Source organism: Salmo salar, chromosome ssa04 (assembly GCF_905237065.1).
Source record: "Salmo salar chromosome ssa04, Ssal_v3.1, whole genome shotgun sequence".
NCBI classification, from domain to species: domain Eukaryota; kingdom Metazoa; phylum Chordata; class Actinopteri; order Salmoniformes; family Salmonidae; genus Salmo; species Salmo salar.
Window position 1 is genome coordinate 35,613,969 of NC_059445.1, and position 26,451 is coordinate 35,640,419.

Below are 26,451 nucleotides of genomic sequence, written 5' to 3' on the forward strand. Positions count from 1 at the left end.
AATTAACATAGCAGGTTAGGAGAACTAACGTGGCAGGTGAGGATAATTAACGTAACAGGTTAGGAGAATGAGGTTAAGGTTAGGAAAAGGGTTAGGCTTAGCTGAAATTCTATAATTGTCAACCGTTATTCCCTACGCGACAACTAGATGGAGCTGTACTGGTAGCCACAACCATACAAACCATCAGTCTGGACAAACCATCAGTATCATAACACCTGCATGTATTTAATTGTACTGTGTACCATGTGTATTTTGCATATGACAAATAAACTTGACTGACTTGAAAGTAAAAGGGCGGCAGGTAGCCTAACAGTTTTGGGTCAGTAACCGAAATGTCACTAGTTTGAATCCCAGAGCTGATAAGGTGACAAATCCGTCCATGTACCCTTGAGAGCAAGGAATTTAACCCTAATTGCTCCATGTTTGGCATTGATAATGGCAAACTCTGGCTGTGAACCCACTCTCAGCGTGAGATGGGATATGCAAAAAAAAACATTTCCAATTCACAAGTGTATAATACACACTTGTACATGTGTGAAATAGGACAAATATAAGCACACCCACATTATTATAAGTCTCACTCAATCAGCATAGCTGAATTCAAGGTACATTGTCCACTCATGATAGTGACAGATTGTTAATACCATAAGTTGATTTCATTTTCAGTGTCTTTAAATAAACAAGATGTTTCTTTCAGACGGATTTAATAGAAATTACAACAAATCAACCTATAACACAAAATAATATTAGAGGCTGAAGGTGGTATTAACGTCAGAAATAGGTTAGTCCAAATTTTGGAAAACTAAAAATACACAAAGAACCATCAAATTCATTGTTTGCTCAGTGACTGATACAAACTGATGTAGAACACCAGTGTCAGTCAGCTGGTAGTGAAACAGTCAACCAACAGACATGGTGTTTGGTTCAGTCTAGCATTTAAATAAGCCTTTTCATAAAATATTTTATTTCAAACATAAAAGGCATCACATTTTTTATTTCAAATACTGTGTGGCAAGAGCGTACAAATACCCATATATGGGCAAGTTGTTTGAGGGATCACAAAATACATTTTATTTCAAAGGTGATAAAGAACACAGACATGAGTATTATGCTGTGTAGCTTAAGTGTTTTTCTAGGTAGGATGAATGTCCATGATCATAGGGAGTCCATAAAATTGTCAAGGAAGAAAAATACATCACGGAGTAGATCCCAAAAAAGTGCAGTCCAGATTTGTTGGAAGCAACCCTCTGCATACAACCGCCTCCACTGACCAATGTTGTCGTATTCCAACAGTTGCCCACAACATCCTAGACCTTGTTCGAATGCTTTCCAAATACATCCTTCCTAGATGAAATTACAGATATAAGATGACTGGGTTGGTGTCATTGGGACCCTACGTTTCACCTCTCCAATCACATATAGATCAGTTACTACCTCAAGTGAGGAAAGGAGGGTGTATTTTCTGACAATTCAAACAGAGCCCTCGTACAGGCACCTTTGTCACTTATCCCTCACTGTGGATCTACACCTGCTGCTCCCACAATGCCATTCTGTCTCAGCTGGCTTCTCATCATCTGGTTCTTGGTTTTCCAATCATCAACCTGTGAGTGGGAAAAAGGAATATGTTAATGTGGTATGATTGTGAGTTGTCATAGTAACCCACATCACCAGCTCTTGACCAACACCGCTCACTACTATTAAGATTCATGTAATGCATCATCGAGGTTTCTTTGGCTACGTATAGATCTTTAGCATGTTTGAGAGGATCAGTCTGAGCAAGGTGCTGCAGATGAATCACTGGTCTACAGTTCCCCTGCAACTAGTTGTTATGTGGTCAAGGTTAGAAAATCTGTGCAGCACATTGCTCAGACAGATCCCCTTGAACATGGTGATTGTGTGTTTGAGTGGGAACAATCTGAGCTGCTGCAGTACCTCTTGTCTGAGCAACTGGTTGTCCATGCGTAGTCTCTCCAGATTCTCCAGGTCCTCCCCCAGTCTGGCGTTGCTCTGACGCAGCTCCTGGATGTAGTCACAAGCCTTGGACAGGATCCCTCCTTTACTCTGTAGGGAACAGACAGGACAGGAGGACACCACACTGGTCACAGCACTGGCATCATGCCTTGATATATACAATGAACAAAATTATAAAACACAACATGCAATAGGCTGTTTCATAGGCTGAAATAAAAAAATAACCCAGAAATGTTATATACGCACAAAAAAAAGGTTATTTCTCTCAAATTTTGTGCACAAATTTGTTTACATCTCTGTTAGTGAGCATTTCTCCTTTGCCAAGATAATACAGCCACCAGACAGGTGTGGCATATCAAGAAGCTGATTAAACTGCATTATCATTACACAGGTGCACCTTGTGCTGGGGACAAAAGGCAACTATAAAATGTGCAGTTTTGTCACACAACACAATGTCACAAGTTGAGGGAGCGTGCAATTGGCATGCTGACTGCAGGAATACCCACCAGCTGCCAGAGAATTTAATGTACATTTATTTACCATGCTTAGCTGCCTCCAACGTCATTTTAGAGAATTTTGCAGTACGTCCAGCCAGCCTCACAACCGCAGACCACGTGTATGCCGTACGTTGTGAACAGAGTGCCCCATGGTGGCGGTAGGGTTATGGTTTGGGCAGGCATAAGCTACAGACAATGAACACAATTGCATTTTATCGATGGCAATTTGAATGCACAGAACTACCGTGATGAGATCCTGAGGCCCATTCCTTTTAAGGTATCTGTAACCAACAGATGCAAATCTGTAGTTCCAGTCATGTGAAATCCATAGATTAGGGTCTAATGAATTTATTTTAATTGACTGATTTCCTCATATGAACTGTAACTCAGTAAAATCTTATAAATTGTTGCATGTTGTTTATATTTTTGTTCAGTATAATAATAATGCCATTTAGCAGACACTTTTATACAAAGCGATCTACATAGCTTGCTACGGACCACCACCAATCTCCTTTAGTTTTCGAGATTATACATCTCTGTTGAGGGAGGAGCTGACCTTTACATATTGTGTATATTTAATTATTCTGAACACAAGGTCAGTTCTTGCAAATGTTCTCAAAATACTTACTTTTATGTTCGCTAGCTGGACAGGCAAACACTGCTGGTACTAAACTTGTGTAGCATCTCTGCTGATCATGTCTGCCAATCACGTTATCCTTATCTAAGGTAGTAGACACCTAGTGATCTTGAGAGCTCTGTCCGACAAACTCCTCAAGCAAAGTCTTATTATTTATTTGTAATCTAACTATTTAGTTATAGAAACGTGATACCATCAACGCAAGCTGTAAAATGACTCCCAACTTAGAACACAGCAAGTAATGTAGCTAGCTTGCTAGTTACAACAAATATATATGTTGCTAGCTAGCAGGAGCAGAAAGTTTTATCACTAGATAGCATGTCAAATCAAAATAAAATCAAGTTTTATTTGTCACATGCGCCAAATACAACCTTACCGTGATATGCTTACTTACGAGCCCTTAACCAACAATGCAGCGTTTTTAAAAAGTACCAAAAAAATTGCTAAATAACTATGAAAAATAGTAACAAAATAACAATAACGAGGCTATATAGAAGGGGTACCGAGTCAATGTCCAGGGGTATGGGTTAATTGAGGTAAGAGTGTTTTAGCTATCAGTTTATTACAAGTAATTTGACTACAAACATCTATAGGACAAGTAGTGTAAATCTAAGTCATCAATGCAGGACCCACTAATTTATTTCATACTGACAAATAAGAAATCCCACATTATCTCTGTCAATAGTTGGAGTAAGGTGATTGCAGAGCACCCTGCCTCAGACTGTCAGGATGTTCATTTTCTAGCTCACAAACTACATTCCCTTGCTGTGATGATTTATTTGATGAATTCTTGTCTCTCACATGATCTATTATGCCCTCCTATGTCCTAGTCCCATAGATCAACCAAGTGCTATTCACCAAGCATGGGCCGTTTCACTCCTACTGCAGTTTGAACTAGACCTGGCGTCACCATTTAGACATTGGGACCCCATATGAATACGCATTTGCCTGTTGTCTTTTCTTTGTGGGTTTTGTCTTGCACAGTCTATTGCATTTTAGAGTTTGAGAACACCAACCAACTACAGATACATTCTTGATTGAACATTTTTATTCATTATCTCTCACTAGGGGCCTGGGCGCACAAATGCTCCTAGCGAGAAGGGTGAATACTGAAGCATACGTTGATGACAGTTCTAGTCTCCATCAGAGGCCCAGGCTTTTGACATAGACGGTAAAACTCTCATTTATGGACTGAAACATTGTAAGATTATGCCCTCCTCGGCACTTGATATACATTGATTGGTAGGTTACACTATATTTAGATACTTCAAATACTGCCCGAGACACCTTTGCCATTTGTCTTAGTTCTCAATAAATGGTGAAACACTATTTGTGATGGTGTTCTTTGTTCGAATAGACAGTTTGAATGTACAGTATATGCATGAAACGTACATTGTGGAAAACGTCTCACACTCAGTCATAGTTAGTAGAATAATAAAAGGATTGGCAAGACTTTGGCACCGTCAATGTTTAGAAGTTTAGTAGGAAAGTTAATAATTTAAACCACCTAAATATACTTGTATTCACTGAACATTTATTTCCCAACTGCTTTTTCTATAATCCTACAGGCTCTTTGTCATTTCCATACCTTATATTCCAATGCATCCAACACTGGGCAGCTGCTATTTGAGAACTCATCTGGTTTAGAAATCAATCTTTGGTAATCTTATTGCAGAGCACATTGTACAATTGTTTTTATTGAATATTGTTTTGCAAGGTATGCTATATGTGTAGGCTATGCCATATGTATTGGCTAATATGCATATGAAGCTGATTTTAAACCTCTATTCTAGCAAACATTACATATTTTTATCTACATGCTTTTATTTGGGTTTCTATGCAAAGATAAGATGACGCTGACAGACATGGCAGCTCTGCTTCTAGCTCCGAAGCAACTTTGCAGTATTTTTTTGTTGTTGTGTTATTTGTAAACCACATATCCTGAGGCTGCATTTATTGTATCTGGGGATTTTAACAAAGCAAATTTGAGGAAAACACAACCGAAGTTCTATCAACACATTGACTGTAATACTCGTGCTGGAAAACCGCTCAACCACTGCTACTCCCCCTTCAGGCACACCTACAAGGCCCTCCCCCGCCCTCTCTTCGGCAAATCAGATCACAACTCCATTTTGCTCCCCCCTTCTTATAGGCAGAAACTCCAACAGGAAGCGCTAAGGTCGTGCTAAGGTCTATTCAACGCTGGTCTGACCAATCGGAAGCCATGCTTCAAGAGTCTTTTGATCACGCGGACTGCAATATGTACCGGGTAGCCTCTGAGAATAACATTGACGTATACACGGACACGGTGACTGAGTTCATCAAGAAGTGTATAGGGGATGATGTTCCCACTGTGACTCCTAAAACCTACCCAAACCAGAAACCGTGGATAGATGTCAGCAATTGTGGAAAACTGAAAGCGCAAACCACCGCATTTAACCATGGCCAGGTGACTGGGAATAAGGCCGAACAGGCAATCAAACAGGCAAAACATCAGTACAGAGACAAAGTGGGGTCACAATTCAACGGCTCAGACACGAGATGTACAGTGGTCCTTCCTTTAAAAGTTGCATTGTACTGCAGCACACCTTGCAGGCTACCGCAGAATTCTATGGCACGTTACAAGTGTCAGCCATTGTTGCCATTGATGCTAGTTAGTGCTAGTTTGACCACCAGAGGGCATCTGAGAAGCATTTGACTTTTTTAAATATTGGCTGTACTAGAGAATTTAAAACCTTTTTTGTAAGAACATAGTATATGGGATTGATTTTAAGAAATGTAGCTCCATTAATTTGATTAATATTATGGTGCTTCTATTCGAAGAAAAACAAAACTCTGTACAATGTAACTGATCAGGAGTAGGCTACTAAGAGCAAAATAATCCTAACATTTCCACAACCTAACTATAGGCTAACCAATACCCAAATGGAGATTCAGTGAAAATAAAAATCTCATTGATTTATCATGACCAGTCCCCATGCTTGTCTCAGAGCAGCGCGAAACGGTGCTGAAATAGTTGACCACACACGGGTAGGCTATTGCTTCAAATCCTATTGCTTCTATCTTCAATATGCTTTAAATGCCACAATGTCACACATAATTGAACACACACCATTATTCAAAGTCTGAGTAGGGTAACAGGAGGTGATCTGCCCTGCATATTATACTGACATTCTTATTGCTATATTCCACGCGTTACTGTATCTGTTTCGATCCTCTTTCTTTCTTTCTTTCTCTCTCTCACACACTAACTTCAAATCAAGTAAAATGATATTGGTCAAATACACATGGTTAGCAGATGTTATTGCGAGTGTAGTGAACTGCTTATGCTTCTAGATCCGACAGTGCAGCAGTATCTAACAGGTAATATCGAACAATTCCCCAACAAAACCTAATACACACAATCTAGTAAAGGAATGGGATAAGAATATATAAGTATAAAATATATGGATAAGCAGTGACAGAGCAGGTAAAATGCAATAGATAGTAAAGAATAGATAGTGAAGTATACAGTATATAGATATGAGATGAGCAATGCAAGATATGTAATAATTCTTAAAGTAGCATTATTAAAGTGACTAGTGTTCCATTTATTAAAGTAGCCAATGATATCAAGTCTGTAGGTGGGCAGCCGCCTCTCTGTGCTAGTGGTGGCTGTTTAACAATCTGATGGCCTTGAGATAGAAGCTGTTTTTCAATCTCTCCGCACAGGGCGGGGTCAAGGCTCAGCTTGGAGTGTACTATGGTGTTGAATGCTGAGCTGTAGTCAATGAACAGCATTCTTACATAGGTATATTGTCCAGATGGGATAGGGCAGTGTGCAGTGTGATGGCGATTGCATCGTCTGTGGACCTATTGTGGCGGTAAGAAAATTGGAGTGGGTCTAGGGTGACAGGTAGGGTGGAGGTGATATGATCCTTGACTAGTCTCTCAAAGCACTTCATGATGACAGAAGTGAGTGCTACGGGGCGATAGTAATTTAGTTCAGTTACCTTAGCTTTCTTGGGAACAAGAACAAGGGTAGCCATCTTGAAGCATGTGGGGACAGCAGACTAGGATAGGGATTGACTGAATATATCCGTAAACACACCAGCCAGCTGGTCTGCGCATTCTGGGCCCGGCATCCCATGACTATCGCCCCGTTGCGAGGGTTAACATGTTTAAATGTTTTACTCACGTCGGCCACAGAGGAGAGCCCACAGTCTTTGGTAGCGGGCTGCGTAGGTGGCACTGTATTGTCCTCAAAGATTTTTTACAATTTGTCTGGAAGCAAGACGTCGATGTCCACAACAGGGTTGGTTTTCTTTTTGTAATCCTTGATTCTCTGTAGACCCTGCCACATACATGTAACGCCCTGGCCATAGAGAGGGGTTTTTTGTTCTTTGTTCATTTTTCTATGTTTTTGTATTTCTTTGTTTTGGGCCGTGTGTGGCTCCCAATCAGGCACAGCTGTAGTTCGTTGTTGCTGATTGGATGTCAAACATAAGTAGCCTGGTTTTCCTTTGGGTTTTGGTGGGTGATTGTTTTCTGTTGAGAGTTTTTTTTCTAACAGGACTGTTTTGCTGTCGTCTTTTGTTTATTTTTTGTAGTGTTCTCTTTTTCAATTAAATATCTAAGATGAACACACATCCTCCGCTGCACCTTGGTCTCATTACGACGACACCCGTTACAATACGTCTCGTGTTTGAGCCGTTGAATTGCGACTCCACTTTGTCTCTATACTGACGCTTTGCTTGTTTGATTGCCTTACGGACGGAATAACTACACTGTTTGTATTCGGCCATGTTTCCAGTCGCCTTGCCATGGTTAAATGCGGGGGTACGTGCTTTCAGTTTTGCGCGAATGCTGCAAAAGTTTCTGGTTAGGGAAGGTTTTAATAGTCACAGTAGGTACAACATCTCCTATACACTTCCCTATAAACTCGCTCACCGAGTCAGCATATACGTCAATGTTGTTCTTTGAGGTTACCCGGAACATATCCCAGTCAACGTGGTCGAAGCAATCTTGAAGCGTGGAATCCGATTGGTCAGACCAGCGTTGGATAAACCTAAGCATGGGCGCTTCCTGTTTTAGTTTCTGCCTATAGGAGGGGAGCAACAAGATGGAGTCATGGTCAGATTTGCCAAAAGGAGGGCGGGGGAGGGCCTTGTATGCATTACGGAAATTAGAGTAGCAATAGTCGAGCGTGTTAGTCGCTCATGTACTGCAATTGATATGCCGATAGAATTTAGGTAGCCTTGTTCTCAATTAGCTTTGTTAAAATCCCCAGCTACAATAAATGCAGCCTCAGGATATATGGTTTCCAGTTTGCATAAAGTCCAGTGAAGTTCCTTGATGGCCGTTTTGGTATCCGCTTGAGGGGGGATATATACACGGCTGTGACGATAACCGAGGAGATCTCTTGGGATCTCTTGTGATAGTGATCTGTTATCCAATGATTATTATTATTATTAACCCTGCATTATAATTATATAAAAACAGCTGGAGGCATTTTGTTTTTCACAAGCGTAGCAGGCTTTGAATTCTGCAAAAAAGCCAACCAAACTAAGAAAGACATGTCGTTGGTTGCCGTGGTGAATAATCCAATAATAATTGGTAAAATACATAAAAGGAAACAAAGAGTTTACCGGAATCTCTAAATGAAAATACTGGAAGATCAATAAAATGTCCTTGTACAGTATAGATCTAATTAAATATAAAGGATTCTACATTAATATCTAAGGGGCTTTTATACAATTATATTGCAGTGTTAATAATACATTTATATATTTGTAGGGGTTGATGCATTTTTTTTATTGGGGCAAAACTGGTTTTAGAGTACTTAAAACAATGCATTTGGTGGACTCGGTAAGATGGACTGATGGTTGAAGATGATGAGCGATCGGCAAAGGCAATTAACATCACTCTAATCACAGTCAGAAGACAGTTGAAAAAACTTGAGTGGACTTATGGAATGCTCTGTAAAACATCTTATATATATATAATATATTTTTTTTTCAGAACATTAACCATGTGTGTTCTCGATATCTACTGTTCTGTAGTTTCGACCCAATGATTAGTCTGACAAACAAAGAACTTTGCGTGCTGCAGGCCCAGGCATGGATCAAAGCTGTCGAGACATTCAATGACATCATCAAGAGATATGGAGGACCCTATGTCAGAGAGGTGTTTTGGGGACCACATCGTGTCTAAATGTTGTGGATCTTAATGTTTTTCCTCATAATCCTGGACTATCGGACCACCATTTTATTACGTTCGCAATCGCAACAAATAATCTGCTCAGACCCCAACCAAGAAGCATTAAAAGTCGTGCTATAAATTCTCAGACAACCCAAAGATTCCTTGATGCCCTTCCAGACTCCCTCTGCCTACCCAAGGACGTCAGAGGACAAAAATCAGTTAACCACCTAACCGAGGAACTCAATTTAACCTTGCGCAAAACCCTAGATGCAGTTGCACCCCTAAAAACTAAAAACATTTGTCATAAGAAACTAGCTCCCTGGTATACAGAAAATACACGAGCTCTGAAGCAAGCTTCCAGAAAATTGGAACGGAAATGGTGCCACACCAAACTGGAAGTCTTCCGACTAGCTTGGAAAGACAGTACCGTGCAGTATCGAAGAGCCCTCACTGCTGCTCGATCATCCTATTTTTCCAACTTAATTGAGGAAAATAAGAACAATCCGAAATTTATTTTTGATACTGTCGCAAAGTTAACTAAAAAGCAGCATTCCCCAGGAGAGGATGGCTCTCACTTCAGCAGTGATGAATTCATGAACTTCTTTGAGGAAAAGATCATGATCATTAGAAAGCAAATTACGGACTCCTCTTTAAATCTGCGTATTCCTCCAAAGCTCCGTTGTCCTGAGTCTGCACAACCCTGCCAGGACCTAGGATCAAGGGAGACACTAAAGTGTTTTAGTACTATATCTCTTGACACAATGATGAAAATAATCATGGCCTCTAAACCTTCAAGCTGCATACTGGACCCTATTCCAACTAAACTACTGAAAGAGCTGCATTCTGTGCTTGGCCCTCCTATGTTGAACATAATAAACGGCTCTCTATCCACCGGATGTGTACCAAACTCACTAAAAGTGGCAGTAATAAAGCCTCTCTTGAAAAAGCCAAATCTTGACCCAGAAATTATAAAAACAACTATCGGCCTATATCGAATCTTCCATTCCTCTCAAACATTTTTTGAAAAAGCTGTTGCGCAGCAACTCACTGCCTTCCTGAAGACAAACAATGTACACAAAACGCTTCAGTCTGGTTTTAGACCCCATCATAGCACTGAGACTGCACTTGTGAAGGTGGTAAATTACCTTTTAACCTGTTATGGCTAGGGGGCAGTATTTTCACGGCTGGATAAAAAACGTACCCGATTTAATCTGGTTACTACTCCTGCCCAGTAACTAGAATATGCATATAATTATTGGCTTTGGATAGAAAACACTCCAAAGTTTCTAAAACTGTTTGAATGGTGTCTGTGAGTATAACAGAACTCAAATGGCAGGTCAAAACCTGAGAGATTCCTTTACAGGAAGTGGCCTGTCTGACCATTTCTTGAACTTCTTTGCCATCTCTATCTTTTACAAAGGATCTCTGCTCTAACGTGACACTTCCTACGTCTTCCATGGGCGCTCAGAGCCCGGGAAAAAACAGAATGTCGTCATCCCAGCCCCAGGCTGAAACACATTATCGCCTTTGTCAAGTGGCCGATCAAGGGACTGTGGGCTTAGGCGCGTGACCTGGCCGCCCCCGTCTTTGTGATTTTTCCTATGTTTGCCGAAAAGGAGATTCCCGCTCGGAATATTATCGCTTTTTTACGAGATAAATTGCATAAAAATTGATTTTAAACAGCGGTTGACATGCTTCAAAGTACGGTAATGGAATATTTAGAATTTTTTGTCACGAATTGCGCCATGCGCACGACCCTGATTTACCATTCCGGATAGTGTCTGGGACGCACGAACAAAACGCCGCTATTCGGATATAACGATGGATTATTTTGGACCAAACCAACATTTGTTATTGAAGTAGCAGTCCTGGGAGTGCATTCTGACGAAGACAACAAAAGGTAATCAAACTTTTATAATAGTAAATCTGATATTGGTGAAGGCTAAACTTGTCAGGTGTCTAAATAGCTAGCCCGTGATGCCTGGGCTATGTACTTAGAATATTGCAAAATGTGCTTTCACCAAAAAGCTATTTTAAAATCGGACATATCGAGTGCATAGAGGAGTTCTGTATCTATAATTCTTAAAATAATTGTTATGCTTTTTGTGAACATTTATCGTGAGTAATTTAGTAAATTGTTAGCAAATTCCCCGGAAGTTTGCGGGGGGTATGCTAGTTCTGAACGTCACATGCTAATGTAAAAAGCAGATTTTTGATATAAATATGAACTTGATTGAACAAAACATGCATGTATTGTATAACATAATGTCCTAGGTGTGTCATCTGATGAAGATCATCAAAGGTTAGTGCTGCAATTAGCTGTCTTCTGGGTTTTTGTGACATTATATGCTAGCTTGAAAAATGGGTGTCTGATTATTTCTGGCTTGGTACTCTGCTGACATAATCTAATGTTTTGCTTTCGCTGTAAAGCCTTTTTGAAATCGGACAGTGTGGTTAGATAAAGGAGAGTCTTGTCTTTAAAATGCTGTGAAATAGTCATATGTTTGAAAAATTGAAGTTTTTGTATTTTTGAGGAATTTGTAATTCGCGCCACGCCTATCATTGGATATTGGAGCAGGTGTTCCGCTAGCGGAACGTCTAGATTTAATGACGTCAGACCGAGGTTCTGCGTCTGTCCTCGTGCTCCTAGATCTTAGTGCTGCTTTTGATACCATCGATCACCACATTCTTTTGGAGAGATTGGAAACCAAAATTGGTCAACATGGACAAGTTCTGGCCTGGTTTAGGTCTTATCTGTCGGAAAGATATCAGTTTGTCTCTGTGAATGGTTTGTCCTCTGACAAATCAACTGTAAATTTCAGTGTTCCTCAAGGTTCCGTTTTAGGACCACTATTGTTTTCACTATATATTTTACCTCTTGGGGATGTCATTTGAAAACATAATGTTAAATTTCACTGCTATGCGGATGACACACAGCTGTACATTTCAATGAAACATGGTGAAGCCCCAAAATTGCCCTCGCTAGAAGCCTGTGTCTCAGACATAAGGAAGTGGATGGCTGCAAACTTTCTACTCTTAAACTCGGACAAAACAGAGATGCTTGTTCTAGGTCCTAAGAAACAAAGAGATCCTCTGTTGAATCTGACAATTATTCTGGATGGTTGTACAGTCGTCTCAAATAAAACTGTGAAGGACCTCGGCGTTACTCTGGACCCTGATCTCTCTTTTGAAGAACATATCAAGATTGTTTCAAGGACAGCTTTTTTCCATCTACGTAACATTGCAAAAATCTGAAACTTTCTGTCCAAAAATGACGCAGAAAAATTAATCCATGCCTTTGTTACTTCTAGGTTGGACTACTGCAATGCTCTACTTTCCGGCTACCTGGATAAAGCACTAAATAAACTTCAGTTAGTGCTAAATACGGCTGCTAGAATCCTGACTAGAACCAAAAAATGTGATCATATTACTCCAGTGCTAGCCTCCCTACACTGGCTTCCTGTTAAGGCAAGGGCTGATTTCAAGGTTTTACTGCTAACCTACAAAGCATTACATGGGCTTGCTCCTACCGATCTTTCCGATTTGGTCCTGCCGTACATACCTACACGTACGCTACGGTCACAAGACGCGGGCCTCCTAATTGTTCCTAGAATTTCTAAGCAAACAGCTGGAGGCAGGGCTTTCTCCTGTAGAGCTCCATTTTTATGGAATAGTCTGCCTACCCATGTGAGAGACGCAGACTCAGTCTCAACCTTTAAGTCTTTACTGAAGACATATCTCTTCAGTAGGTCCTATGATTAAGTGTAGTCTGGCCCAGGGGTGTGAAGGTGAAAGGAAAGGCTGGAGCAACGAACCGCCCTTGCTGTCTCTGCCTGGCCGGTTTCCCCTCTTTCCACTGGGATTCTCTGCCTCTACCCCTATTACGGGGGCTGAGTCACCGGCTTACTGGTGTTCTTCCATGCCGTCCCTGGGAGGGGTGCGTCACTTGAGTGGGTTGAGTCACTGACGTGGTCTTCCTGTCTGGGTTGGCGCCCCCCCTTGGGCTGTGCCGTGGCGGAGATCTTTGTGGGCTATACTCAGCCTTGTCCCGGGATGGTAAGTTGGTGGTTGGAGATATCCCTCCAGTGGTGTGGAGGCTGTGCTTTGGCAAAGTGGGTGGGGTTATATCCTACCTGTTTGGCCCTGTCCGGGGCTTTCATCAGGATGGGTCCACAGTGTCTCCTGACCCCTCCTGTCTCAGCCTCCAGTATTTATGCTGCAGTAGTTTATGTGTCGGGGGGCTAGGGTCAGTCTGTCACATCTGGAGTATTTCTCTTGTCTTTTCCGGTGTTCTGTGTGAATTTAAATATGCTCTCTCTAATTCTCTCTTTCTCTTTCTTTCTCTCTCTCTCAGAGGACCTGAGCCCTAGGACCATGCCTCAGGACTACCTGGCTTGATGACTCCTTGCTGTCCCCAGTTCACCTGGCCGTGCTGCTGCTCCAGTTCCAACTGTTCTGCCTGCAGCTATGGAACCCTGACCTGTTCACCGGACGTGCTACCTGTCCCAGACCTGTTGTCCCAGACCTGCTGGAACCCTGACCTATTCACCGGACGTGCTACCTGTCCCAGACCTGCTGTTTTCAACTCTCTAGAGACAGCAGGAGCGGTAGAGATACTCTCAAAGATCGGCTATGAAAAAGCCAACTGACACTTACTCTTGTGTTACTGACTTGTTGCACCCTCGACAACTACTATGATTATTATTATTTGACAATGCTGGTCATTTATGAACATTTGAACATCTAGGCCATGTGCTGTTATAATCTCCACCCTGCACAGCCAGAAGAGGCTGGCCACCCCTCATAGCCTGGTTCCTCTCTAGGTTTCTTCCTAGGTTTTGGCCTTTCTAGGGAGTTTTTCCTAGCCACCGTGCTTCTACACCTGCATTGCTTGCTGTTTGGGGTTTTAGGCTGGGTTTCTGTACAGCACTTTGTGGTATCAGCTGATGTAAGAAGGGCTATATAAATACATTTGATTTGATATTGTCCTGCTAAGAACCCTTGTGAAAAACAAGTGTTTGAAAACATATTTCCCCCTTCCACTTGCCTCTTCTATTCACTTCTATTTTTATCATTATTTTATTAACAAAAGCATAAAGATGTTGAAGAAATACGTTACCATATATGCTTTATCCAACATTTTGCGGTTGCATGAGGTTTGGACTTTAGAGACATTTAGCCGAGCTATCTTTTTGTAAAGGTTGAAGAGTCTATAGTCCTGCTAATAGCCCATCATCACGTTGATCATGCTATAACATACTGTAGCACCATTACCAGGATCTCTATTCATTTAAGTGAGCAGATTAGGGCTTTCAGGAGGAACGGAAAAGTACATGTCAATTCATAAACCATGTGCCATGGAATCGATACATCGAAAATCTTTTCCCAACTATTTAGCTAAGTGATGAATCTCATTGATTTATCAAGACCAGTCCCCATGCTGGTCTCAGAGCAGCGCAAAACGGCACTGAAATAGTTGACCACATGCGGGTAGGCTATTGCTTCAAATCCTATTAGAACAATTGGATGACTTTGGGTGATCCAGTAAGCAACAATTTGCTGACCTTCATTAGCCTACTTTATTCCAATAGTTATGTAATTCAGTGATATTTATTCCCATAGTAATTCATTATGGATCCATAACAAAATAAACATTAGCAGTTTGAAAGAGTATTTTTATAATTATTTTATTAACGAAAGCATTAAGATGTTGATAAAGCATATACTGTACAGTATTCCTTCATCTGACATTTTGCAGTTGCATGAGGTCACCCACACACACTTTAAACATTTGGATAATTAAGCATTTAAAGCATTTTGAAAATAGAAGCCAACTGTATATGTTTATTAGGCTACTGTGCAGTTTGACAAGTAAACATATCCTACAGTACATAGTAAACATGGTAAAGTGCCTAATTCCTTACATAAGGGCAAGCAGGCCATGTCCAGACTTTCTCGGTGACCTCAAGTACTCATTAACTCTGTCTTTAATGCCTTTTCGGGTTGCATCAGTCATGGACAGAAACTTCTGAGACACAGTATTAATGATGAACACCTGGAGGTTCACTGGTATTTCAGGATCCATCCCAGTTGGTATTCTATGGAATCATGCATTTTCTCAGTGCAGCCCGTTGCCTAGCCCTTTGGTTGCATGGTTATATGCTCTGAAAAAACACATTAACGTTTTTAGTACACAATTATCGATTTTATTACACGGTATGCCTACACATTGATAGGCTATATACATTATTTTGGGGGAAAATGGACTGAAACCAAAATACCTTTAGTTTTGGTGATCCTCTCAGCTCCAGCTCATGTTCAAGTCCTCTAGTGGTTACAGTCCTAACCCTGGAACGGGTAGCACCATAGAAAGAAGCTGGCTTGATGAAAACTGCCTGTAAGCCGGAAAAGGGTCTGCTCGGACCAAAACACACTGCCGCCCAGGTTTGCAATGCAAATGAGGGCATAAACTGGGTCAAGACGCCAGCAGAGTAAGTAGACCTTTATGTAGTAAAATAAAAATAAATAAAAAGACCTACAGTATATCTAAAAATATATTTTTTCATCTCTTCATGTAGGTCTCCTGATTTAAACCCAATCAAACTTGTTTTGGCATCAACTGAAAACATTCCTCCGTAACTCTGCCAAGCCTACAAGCAAAGATGAACTGGTGAAGGCAATCAAGACGCTTTGGCTTGAGAAATTGACAATACAATTCTCCCCCTACCCTCCTCCTTGGCAAGACACTATTGTCCTGCTAATAGCCCATAATGGGTGGATGGATGGCTTCTTTAGTATTCCAGTTCAATCTCATTTTCATGTCCTCGTTTAAAAAGAATTCCAATATTTTGGAGATAATTTCATTTTCAAATAACCGAAAGTAAGCGGTTGTAATCTGAATAAAGGGAAAAAGGCCATTCTTGAAAATGGCGTGAGACAATATGCTCTTTAAATTTTGTCTGGCTTGCCATTCCAAATAAAACGTAATATATTTTTTGCTTGTGTAATTTAGACAGGTCGCTCTCTGCCCGATTCTTCGCCAATGCCACCTGACTCTCCGCCAATGACTTGACTCTTCGCCAATGATTAAAAGTTAGAGGATTGGAGGATTCTAAAATGAATATCTAAGGGACATTTTTCGTTATGGAAAATCTGGTCTGTGAGAACATCTAATGGGTTTTTATATAATTATTAATAAAGAGATTATTATTAACCCTGCAATTATTATTAACCCCTTACAAGGATGCATTATGAAAGTAAAATGGTAATATTTTTCCTTTCAGAGACTATAACACATGGCATCCAGGTCAGGATAACCAATAATATACACAAAGCACTAACCCTGACTCCTGGTTTTAAGTGTTCATAGATCTAGGTCTATAAAAGACAGGGTCCTGAAAAAGGGAGGTTTCTTTTTTTGCTGAGTTTATAATCACTTCTATTTTCTACTTCTCGACTATCAGAAAGAATGTTGGTAATTTATTTTGATCCAATGCCATGAATGAGTGAATCACTCAGTAGGTGCTGAGGCTATATGACCACGCCATCAACTTGATTATTTAGCAAACATCACTTGCTTTTTATATTTCAGTCAACATATATCTTAATAATATAATATAACTTTTTTAAAGCTTCCAAAAGCATAATCAGTGCTCTAACTCCCCCTTGCGGTGGTCTGGAGCAATGAAGCAGTGATGCAGGGTAACGTACTAAACCACAAATTACCTCTAAGTCCTGCGGCATAATCTCAAAACTTTAAATTGAGGAACCACTGTATGTGTCAGCGTCTACAGATAATCACTGACTACAAAAGGAAAACCAGCCATGTCGGACACTGACGTCTTGCTCCTGGACAAGCTGAACAGCCTCTTTTCCCGGTTTGAGGATAACACAGTGCCATCAACGCAGCCGACTCCCCGAGGATTGTGGACTCTTATTCTCCATGGCCGACTAGAGTAAGATATTTAAGCGTGTTAACCCTCACAAGGCTGCTGGCCCAGATGGTATCCCTAGCCGCGTCCTCAGAGCAGTCGCAGACCAGCTGGTTTGAGTGTTTCCGGACATATTCAATCTCTCCCTATCCCAGTCTGCTGTCCCCACTTGCTTCAAGATGTCCACCATTGTTCCTGTACCCAAGAAAACAAAGGTGACTGAACTAAATGACTATCGCCCCATTGCACTTAGTTCTTTCATCATCAAGTGCTTTGAGAGGTTAGTTAAGGATTATATTACCTCCACCTTACCTGACACCATAGACCCAGTTCGATTTGCATTCCACCCCAATAGATCCACAGACCATGCAATCGCCATGGCACTGCCCTATCCCATCTGGACAAAAGGAATACCTATGTAAGAATGCTGTTCATTGACTATAGCTCAGCATTCAACACCATCTGGGGTCTGAACCCCGCCCTGTGCAACTGGGTCCTGGACTTCCTGACAGGCCACCCCCCAGGTAGGAAACAACAGCAACAAATTCAGCTTAGCCCCTAAAACCCTCACAAACTTTTACATATGCACAATTGAGAGCATCCTGTTGGGATGTCCCGCCGCCTGGTACGGCAACTGCACTACTCGGAACCGCAGGGCTCTGCCCAACGCATCACTGGGGCACACAGCCTGCCCTTCAGGACACCCAATGTGCTGCAGGAATGCCAAAAAGATCATCAAGGAATTCAACCACCCGAGCCACGGCCTGTTCACTCTGCTACCATCCAGAAGGCAAGGTCAGTAGAGGTGCAGCAAAGCTGGGACCGAGAGACTGAAAAACAGCTCCTCTCTCAAGGCCATCAGTCTGCTAACACCCAGTTACTCAACCCTGTACCTTAGAGGCTGCTGCCCATATACATAGAATCACTGGTCACTTGGATAAAGTTCACATACTGCTTTACTCAGTTCATATGTATATACTGTATTCTATTCTAAATGTATTTTCATCAATGCCACTGCGACATTACTCATCCTAATATTTATATATTTCTTAATTCCATTCTTTTACATGTGTGTATTGTTGTAAATTGTTAAGACACTACTGCAATGCTGGATCTAGGAACATAAGTATTTCTGTACACCCATGATAACATCTACTAAATATGTGACCAATAAAATTTGATTTGAGTATACAGTACAAAACAAGTTCTCCATGACAGCCTGACCAGGTGAAAGCTATGATCGCTTATTGATGTCACTTGTTAAATCCACTTCAAAATCAGTGGAGATGAATGGGAGGAGACAGGTTAAAGTATTTTTAACCCGTGATACAATTGAGACATGGATTGTGTATGTGTGTCATTCAAAGGGTGAAAGGCCAAGACAACAAATGTAAATGCCTTTGAACGGGGGTATGGTAGTAGGCGCCAGGCACACCGGTTTGTGTCAAGAACTGCAACGCTGCTGTGTTTTTTACGCTCAACAGTTTCCTGTGTGTATCAATAATTTTTTATTTAACTAGGCAAGTCAGTTCAGAACAGGGTTTGGCCGGCAGGGATGTCCTTGTCCCATCGCGCACTAGCGACTCCTGTGGCAGGCCGGGCGCAGTGCACGCTGACACAGTCGCCAGGTGTACGGTGTTTCCTCCGACACATTGGTGCGGCTGGCTTCCGGGTTAAGCGGGCATTGTGTGAAGAAGCAGTGCGGCTTGGTTGGGTTGTGTTTCGGAGGACGCACGGCTCTCAACCTTCACCTCTCCGAGTCCGGACGGGAGTTGCAGCGATGAGACAAATGGATACCACGAAATTGGGGAGAAAAAAAAGGGTAAAATATTATAAGTTATTCTATCCCTTTGAAAACACATTTTATTTGTCTTGTTTCATACGACCTGCCAAAATAAACTAATAATGGATTTCTTTGTGATGGTGTATATCAATGTATTTATTAAAATAGACTCCCACCCACATATGCACACCCCTACTCCCACTCCTCACCCGCATGCGTGTGGGAGGTACAAAAGGCTTATGCGGGAAGAATGTGGTAAAAATGGGCCTGTTTGAAAGGGGGGGGTCATAGAAACATTTCAATAAGTTGTACAGGCAACATACTGTGTGAGCGCATTCATCAGCTAGGTGAGAAAACAGCTTTTTAGAAGAAAACAGATGTAGTTATCTGAAAAGTATTTTTTAAGGGAGAATAATCAGGAACGCCAGCATGGTGTGTGCAACGCCAGGGTTGTGGGTTCGATTCCCACGGGGGGCCAGTACAAAAATATAAAATAAATAAATAAAAAAATGCATGAAATGAAATGTATGCATTCACTACTGTAAGTCGCTCTGGATAAGAGCGTCTGCTAAATGACTAAAATGTAAATGTAAGAAAGGAGGACTAGAAAAAGAATCTCAGAAATGCGTCCATGTGAAAACGTATACCAGTTGAATAAAATATGAAGACTTGACTTGAGTACCTGGGAACTCACCTGGCCCATTCTTCGTAGCATCGAGGGTGCAGTCTGGGATGGTTTTGGACAGCTGGACGATCCAGTTGTTTATCTTATCTCTGCGTCGGCGCTCAACTGGGGACAGATTAAAAAAGTTGCTATAAAATGTTTTGAACAAATATTAAACAAGACTTCACAGATCAACATCCTTGGAACATTTTCAATGTCACAGTACTGCTGTATTTTCAAGTACCTTCATTGTGTTGGGCTCGTCTCTTGTCATCTCTAGATGTACGAGGAGGCTCTGACTTGCTGTAGAATAGAAAAAGAAGATTCAAAACAGTAGCCCAAATGTACAACATGTAGACCTATCACCACATTCACCAGGTATCAAATACTATTGGCAATGTCATGTGTTATTTTAACTAGGGTCGTGTTCATTAGGTCACGCAACAGAAAACATTTTGTAACATTTTGCAATGGGAAACCAAATTAGCTTTTCTTATTGGACAACCCCAGTTCCCTTGATGAAGGCCTGAAGGCCTAGTCAGTGATGGGTTATGTCATATCATAACCTGGTCACAGAGAGGATGTGATGTTGTGTTTTAGATATCTTTGTGGAGGGTGCTATGGACCTCTGGTTTGTTCCGCCCAACACGTCCTGTGGGGACATCATCACATATAGCTGACCTGGAAGACACAGGGCACGATTAAGCAAACAGACAATGTACAGATTGACTATTTCAGCTGGCCCAGATTCACTCCCTCCACCTTGGCCTTGGACCTAACCCTTCGGTTTTTGCAGATCTGAAGTCTCCTGATTAGGTATAACATGTCTTACAGATATGCCAACATTGAAGGATGGGGCAGGGAGCTAATTGGGACATGTCTGAATGACATTTCAACTGACCGGTGGGTGTGCTCTGAGTGAGCAGTGTTTCTGGAGCTTGTACATTCTCAACCATGGTAGCCTGTGTGGCGTCAGTGACAGGGTAGTAGTAGTGAGTCTCTGAGGCTTCCCCCTCCAGTCCCTCAGACTGGGAAAACACCGCCTGACAGACAGACAACACACATGACAGATATTTTAGAAAGGAACAGATCCAACTAATAAAGTGAATGGACCGCTGGTAGTATGCTTGCATGCACAATAAAGTGTGTGGGGAAAGGAAATGATGGGTGAAACTTTATCAAGAGATGCACTCCAGCCAAAGGGGATGATATATGTGAGACAAAGCAAACTTGTGAATTTTGTGTGTCTCAACACCATCCAAGGGTTGTACCTGTGTGACAGTCTGTGTCGTTGCGGGGAAGCCTGTCACCACGCTAACAGCAGAGGCGCCGTCTGTCTGTCCGTCCACCTGTCCATCAGACACCTGGATCACCCGGTACGTCACCTGAACAGAGGGGGAAGGGGGGGGGGTCAGTAAAGGGATCGCTAGGACAGAATCTGGTCCTTCAACATTACAGATGTGCATACATCGAAGGTTTAGGGCCAAGGGGAAGGGAGAAAATTGGGACAGACTGTGTGTGCAGCATGCAAAGTCCCTTCTACCTGCCCTGAGGGAGGGTACAACTCCCCTACCGGCAACCCGCCTCCTTCTGTCTTGAACAGGTACTTGATTGGCTGATCAGACGAGAAGGTGGCTGCAGACTGGATGGTGGTGATGGCAGTTGGGTCGTCGGCCGTGGCAACAGCACCTGAGGGCGAGACAGGAGAGTCTACTAGTTAAAAAAAAAAAAGTTTTTATTTAAGTCAGTTAAGAACAAATTCTTATTTACAACGACGTCCTACCCTGGTCAAACTCTCCCCTAACCCGGACAACGCTAGGCCAATTGTGTGCCGCCCTAGGGGAAGCCCGATCACGGCCGGTTGTGATACAGCCCGGGACAGAATCCGGGTCTGTAGTGACGTCTCTAGCACTGAGATGCAGTGACTTAGACCGAAGTGCCACTGGTCCCCCAAAGTAATAAACCAGATCAACCTGACTAACCAGTTTTTACATTAACATTAGCAGGATGTATGAGAGACAACTCGGCAGAACAAGAAGTCTCTTGCTCCAGCACAAGACAAATATTATTACTCAAAGCAACAAAAAAGGAGCCACAGATAGGAACAGACTGTCGTAAAATGGGAACAGATTGAAAGCTAGAATACTCAATTGAGAGTCTATTGGGCAACTCGGTCCTCAAGTTTTTATTTTTGCCCTAGCACTCCACAGCTGATTCATATAATAAACTAATCATCAAGCTTTGATTATTTGAATTAGCTGTGTAGTGTCAGGGCAAAATCCAAAATGTGCACCCCTTGGGGTCCCCAAGATTGAGTTTGGGAAACGATAGGGCCTAGGTCATTTCAGTAAAAAAGACATCACATTGACCATTCAGTGAAGCAATGCAAAGGACGTATATAGTTTACACTGAACAAAAGTATAGAACACAACACGTAAAGTGTTGGTCCCATGTTTAAGATCTGAAATAAAAGAGCCCAGAAACATTCCATACACAAAGATGTTTTATCTAAACATCCCTGTTCGTGAGCATTTCTCCTTTGCCAAGATAATCCATCCAGCTGACAGGTGTGGCATATCAAGAAGCTGACTAAACTGCATGATCATTACACAGGTGCTGGAGACAATAAAAGGCCACTAAAATGCGCAGTTTTATCACACAACACCACAGATGTATCAAGTTGAGGGAGTGTGCAATTGGCATGCTGACTACAGGAATCTCCACCAGAGCGGTTTCCAGAGAATTAAATGTTCATCTCTCTACCATAAGCCGCTTCCGTCGTTTTAAAGAATTTGGCAGTACGTTGAACCGGCCGCACAACTACAGACCACGTGTATGGCATCGTGTGGGCAAGCGGTTTGCTGATGTCAATGATGTCAGAGTGGCCCATGATGGCAGTGGGGTTATTGTATGGGCAGGCATACCGTAAACTACAGACAATTAAACTAAATTGCATTTTATCTATGATAATTTGAATGCACAAAAAAAGTTATGAGATCCTGAGGCCCTATTATTTTTGTTTTCAAGGTATTGGTGACCAACAGATAGGGCGGCAGGTAGCCTAGTGGTTAGAGCGTTGGGCCAGTAACCGAAAGGTTGCTGGATCGAATCAAGGTAAAAAATACTTTGTTCTGCCCCTGAACAAAGCAGTTTGCCTACCAGGAAACAATGGGCTGTAATTGTAAATACAAATCTGCTCTTAACCGACTTGCCTAGTTAAATAAAAGGTTAAAATAATCTATATTCTCAGTCATGTGAAATCCATAGATTAGGGCCTAATGCATTTATTTCAAAATACTGGATTTCCTTTTTTATTTAATTAGGCAAGGACGAATTCTTATTTACAATGACGGCCTACCGGGTTAACTGCCTTGTTCAGGGCAACGCTCTAACCACTAAGCTAACATGCCGCCCCGAATCGCAACTCAGTAAAATCAATGAAATCGTTGCGTTTATATTTCTGTGCAGTTTATAACAAAAGTAGTTAGTTCTCACCATTATGATAAATCATAGAATACTCTCTATGGTGCTCACCTTCATCGATTATGGGCACGTCACCGTCGTCATCAGGGCTCTTCTGCTGCCTGTGGTACAGGAGAGGAGGCGGCAACAGTCAGCCAGTAGACAACACAAAACAAAAGGTTGATTGTCCATTAACGAACGCTTTTTCTGCCACACTTACCCCTTCATCTCGGTTTGCTGCTCTATGCCTTTAAAAAACAGCAAAGGCGAATCTGTCCGCTACAGTTTAACCTATAACGTTATTTACCAGAATCTGTAAATTAGGGCTATATTAAAAACAAGAATGAAAAACATTGGCATGTTTATCTCGCACTGTAAAGCTAACTGGCTTGCCAGCTAATTAAGTACTCGATACAGTCCACAACAATTACGAATTAGCTAGGCACCCCTCGTAAATATAGATATTTAAGCAGTATTAATTGACAAATACAAATGAGTGTGTGTGATTTCAATATGTTCTAGCTACGATACCAACTCAAATTCAATCCGAAACCTCAAACACTGCATGGCAGGACTCGAAAATGGTTAGCTAGCTATCTATCGTTAGCAATGTAAACAAGGAAAATGTGCTAGTTAGCTTGCAAACAACCAATCGGCGCTAAAATTCGTTAGAAAAGCAAGGGAGAATCTCCCCAAATCGCGAGCTCATCATACCGACACGTTTAATGCGTATTTAATCAAGTTGATGCCAAACTAACCCGTAAATATTGTAGCGCAGCTAGTCCACCCATCCATTAGACAAAGATTATATATTATATTGACAAGATAGTCGAGTGACCGCTCTACATGTCCTCAAAGATGGAAGCCCTGTACCGATTTTTTTAAATAACTAACCCAAGACCGATCACAGCCTGTCGTTTCCAATATAGAGCAGTAATGGCGTCTTTTGTAGGTACTAACTCCGCCATGGTGCGTTGGACATAGCCTATTGTTTTTTTGTTGTTGTAAGGGTTTGGGATAAACGCCAAATATAAGGAATGTGGTAAACATAGGTTTAGGATAACTTTTTGTTCTATGTGTTCATCTTCATCAGCTAACATCACTTTTTGTGAATTTTGAAGCATTTATGAAATTGTAAAAAAGCACCAAGGCTAAATAATTTATAAAGTTAATGTTAACTAACTAAATCTCAAACTTTTAAGATCTCCTAAACCTCAGACCTAATTTTTGCCGTTAATCCCGAAACCCTATTCTTTCCCCATTCATTTTCCACATAGGAATGGCTGAACAAAACAAAGGTAACTAATTTCTGGGTTTTATTACTTCACGCTGGTGAGCTGTATTGAAGCAAATTAATCATGGCGGCTTTTCCACTGCACTGCCGTGATTTTCACAGTTCCTATTTCGTTTCCAATTGCTCACGGCCCGTTTGATTCCTGGAACCAAGGGGGATATTCAGCCTTGTTTGATATCTTCGAGGTGGTTGGCATCCAATAAATGTTGCATTACCACTACCAACTACACTGGAGTATAACTCCCTAATACTTTGCTTGGAAAAAAGGAAATAAATCAACCAATACCCTATCATCTAACCCTACACTCATTAAAAACCCACCTCCCTACTCCACTAAATCTATCTAGTCAAACCTCAGACCAACAGCCTGAAAGGATGGGACACCACTCAACACACCCTGTAACTCTTCTGGCGTAAAATCTCGTACACACAACTACTTCTCTGCAGCTGCCACCACAACCAAAAGGTTATGTGACTTACGTTCCATCCCTGCAGTATAGTTGATAACCATTGCTATAAACACAAAAAATCTGATCTTAGTGAAGCATATAGTGTATCACTTGTTAGCCTATCCCTCTGTACTGGTCCAGATCTACCACTCACACCATTCCTCTCAAGATCCCTCCACCATTGACCCATCTTCCTCTACTTTCTTCACTGCCTCAGCATATGACAACTTCTGCACTACTCTAACCCTGGAAACCTCAACCTGCCTCTCTCTCACAGGACATTAATGATCCCCAGCCCCATGGGCACCCCTACAATTAACACATGCTGCTTCTTTCCTCAATGCTACACATACCTTTGTCTCATTCCCTTCTGCACACTTCTCATACCTCGGAACCTCCCTCCCACACACTGCTGCCACATGCCCATAAGCTTGACACCTCTCCCTGACTGAGTCTGTAATACCTACATGTTTCAAGCAGATCACCATAGTCCCTGTGCCCAAGAAAGTGAAGGTAACCTGCCTAAATGACTACCACCCCGCAGCACTCACTTTGGTAGCCATGAAGTGCTTTGAAAGGCTGGTAATGGCTCACATCAACACCATCATCCCAGAAACCCTAGACCCACTCCAATTCACATACTGCCCTAACAGATCCACAGATGACACAATCTCAATCGCACTCCACATTGCCCTTTCCCACCTGGACAAAAGGAACTCCTATGCGAGAATGCTGTTCATTGACTACAGCTCAGCGTTCAACACTATAGTGCCCAAAGATCATCACTAAGCTAAGGACCCTGGGACTAAACACCTCCCTCTGCAACTGGATCCTGGACTTCCTGACGGGCAACCCCCAGGTGGTAAGAGTAGGCAACAACACATCTGTCACGCTGATCCTCAAAACGGGGGCCCCTCGGGGGAATCCCCATCGAAACCGGATGCAGTTTGATTGCCATCTTAAGTGGAGGTCCAATTCACTAACGTTGCCCCCTCGGCCCTCAATTTAGGTAAAGGGAGCGAGTGAGCAACTTTGGTCACTTGCGAGGTTGATATGACCCACAATTCAATGCAAACTGTTGTCACATGTCAAACACTGGTGGCCGTGAAGTGTCAAATGTAATCAACAAGGCTGCATTTTCGGCATGTCAGAAAAAAAGTATGAAGCTAGCAAACTTAATGATGGTGTCGTGCTTGGCCACACAGCCGTGGGTGAACAGGGAGTACAGGAGGGGACTAAGCACGCTCCCCCTGAGGGGCCCCCATTTTGAGGATCAGCGTGACAGATGTGGATAGCGCAAGGGCTGAGGGGTTAAAAATAACGTGTTTGGACTGCAGCCAGTGAATCTTCCCCTTCAGTTGGTCCACTTTCACATTTACAGCTACCCCAGTAATCACTCCTTTCAGTGGCACCCTTTTCTTGAGAGCAAAACGATTCACATATCTTGTCCCCAGTCATTTGGCTCGGAGCGCCTGCTCCCTCTGACCTGCAGAAACACAAACAATTATCACAAGACCACTTCGGGTTACTTTCACCGATTCCACAGCACCCAACTCCGTTTTCACCCACCCCGAAACCACAAA

General features: G+C 42.0%; 1 protein-coding gene across 25 annotated transcripts; it reads right to left on the reverse strand.

Annotated features, from left to right (window-relative positions):
- Positions 1-687: 687 nt before the first annotated feature.
- LOC106602885 (upstream stimulatory factor 1) lies at positions 688-24,117 on the reverse strand. Of its 25 annotated transcripts, none has more exons than XR_006769602.1 (12): positions 23,884-24,104; positions 23,346-23,438; positions 23,159-23,247; positions 21,207-21,352; positions 20,935-21,048; positions 20,565-20,706; positions 20,290-20,344; positions 19,908-19,966; positions 19,694-19,789; positions 1,933-2,061; positions 1,496-1,601; positions 688-1,344 (listed from the first exon to the last, which is right to left on the reverse strand). XR_006769602.1 is itself a non-coding variant. In XM_045716861.1 (11 exons), exons 2-11 carry the CDS (start codon positions 23,351-23,353, stop codon positions 1,512-1,514), a joined length of 879 nt encoding a protein of 292 aa, XP_045572817.1. In that variant the 5' UTR covers positions 23,354-23,416; positions 23,884-24,042; the 3' UTR covers positions 688-1,511. The 25 variants fall into 25 exon arrangements, 21 of the variants coding, with proteins under 21 accessions (XP_045572817.1, XP_045572815.1, XP_045572809.1 ...); XR_006769600.1 differs by having other exon boundaries at positions 19,682-19,789; XR_006769601.1 differs by having other exon boundaries at positions 688-1,601.
- Between the last annotated feature and the right edge of the window lie 2,334 nt (positions 24,118-26,451).